The following is a 1,075-nucleotide window of genomic DNA, read 5'->3' as shown; positions in this document are numbered from 1 at the left end:
CCCCCCCCCCCCCCCCCCCCCCCCCCCCCCTGCCCTCTTGCCTCTCACTCGCGCTCTGTTTCGCCCCTCAGTGAGGGCAACAGTGCACGGCCGCATGCCTGGGCCGGCTTCTGGCCCCCTTTCTCCGGCGCCTGGGGAAGACATCGTCATGCGCGTCGGTCGGCCCCTGGGGGCCGGGCGGCCGCGGTCTCTCCCCGGAGGGGTGGTCTTTTTCCTTTCGCCCCGCCCCCAGACGCAGCGGCGGCGGCGACAACCCGGGGATCAAAAAAAGTGCCGGGCGGGCATTCCGCAGTCTCGGGCAAGTCGAGGTGGTCACGCGATGTCCGGCTTTACAGGCGTGCAAGAGCATCACATGCCCGAGGAGCAGTGAGGCGGCCGCTCCGGTTGTTTTCATCTCCCGCCGGCCCATCCCCGCCCCGCCCCCTCCGGTCCACAGGCCACAGAACCGGCATCCTTTGTCGAGCATCAGCGCCCCCCCCCCGACTGGCACACGGATGAGGCGAAGCCGATTGGCCCCCCCTCCCCCCGCCGAGCCCTTGTTCGGGGGCCCCTCTTCCACATCGGTGCCAGCCGTCAGGGCAGCTCCACCCACCACCACCTCCCCCCCCCCTCCCCCCTCCTCCTCCTCCTCCTCTCTTTCTCCCCCTCCCCCCTCTACTACCTTTCATGTCCGAGCAGCCAGGGTCTCTTTCCATCCCCGATCAGGGGATGGTCTCACCGAAGGTCTGGGAGCAGCATGCCCTGCTGAATCTCCTGGTCGAGACCCAAGCCGAAAACATCGAGCAGGTGCGTGTGGTTGTTTGTCCGTCTTGATCGCGTCTCCCAGGTGGTCCGCTCACTCCTCCTCCCTCTCCGTCCCCGAATGACCCCAGTTCGTGCACGCTCTCCTGGACCATGTTGTCCTCGGCCACGCGATGCCCTCCCCGATGCACCTGCTCTCGCAGGAGTACTCCGTGGGCCAGGTTTTCCAGCTGATCGATTGCCTTGTGGACACCATGCGCCTCTGCCTCAACACCATCCCTGCGGCCTCCTCCGATGCGGACGTGCGCGCTCCTGCTGCTGCCCTGCCAGCCAT

The 1,075-nt window shown here is 67.6% G+C and overlaps 1 protein-coding gene across 1 annotated transcript in view; it reads left to right on the top strand.

Annotated features, from left to right (window-relative positions):
- Positions 1–606: 606 nt before the first annotated feature.
- H696_03459 (hypothetical protein) overlaps positions 607–1,075 on the top strand; it is a 1,370-nt gene continuing 901 nt past the window's right edge. Inside the window, exons 1-2 of the mRNA XM_009497325.1 lie at positions 607–786; positions 873–1,043. Coding sequence (XP_009495600.1) covers positions 667–786; positions 873–1,043 — 291 coding nt within the window. The 5' untranslated portion in view covers positions 607–666. The remainder of the gene's footprint in view (positions 787–872; positions 1,044–1,075) is intronic.

The sequence above is a fragment of the Fonticula alba genome, assembly GCF_000388065.1.
Source record: "Fonticula alba strain ATCC 38817 unplaced genomic scaffold supercont2.5, whole genome shotgun sequence".
NCBI classification, from domain to species: Eukaryota; order Rotosphaerida; family Fonticulaceae; genus Fonticula; species Fonticula alba.
The sequence above is the reverse complement of the archived record's forward strand: the minus strand, read 5'-3'. Positions and strand labels throughout refer to the sequence as shown.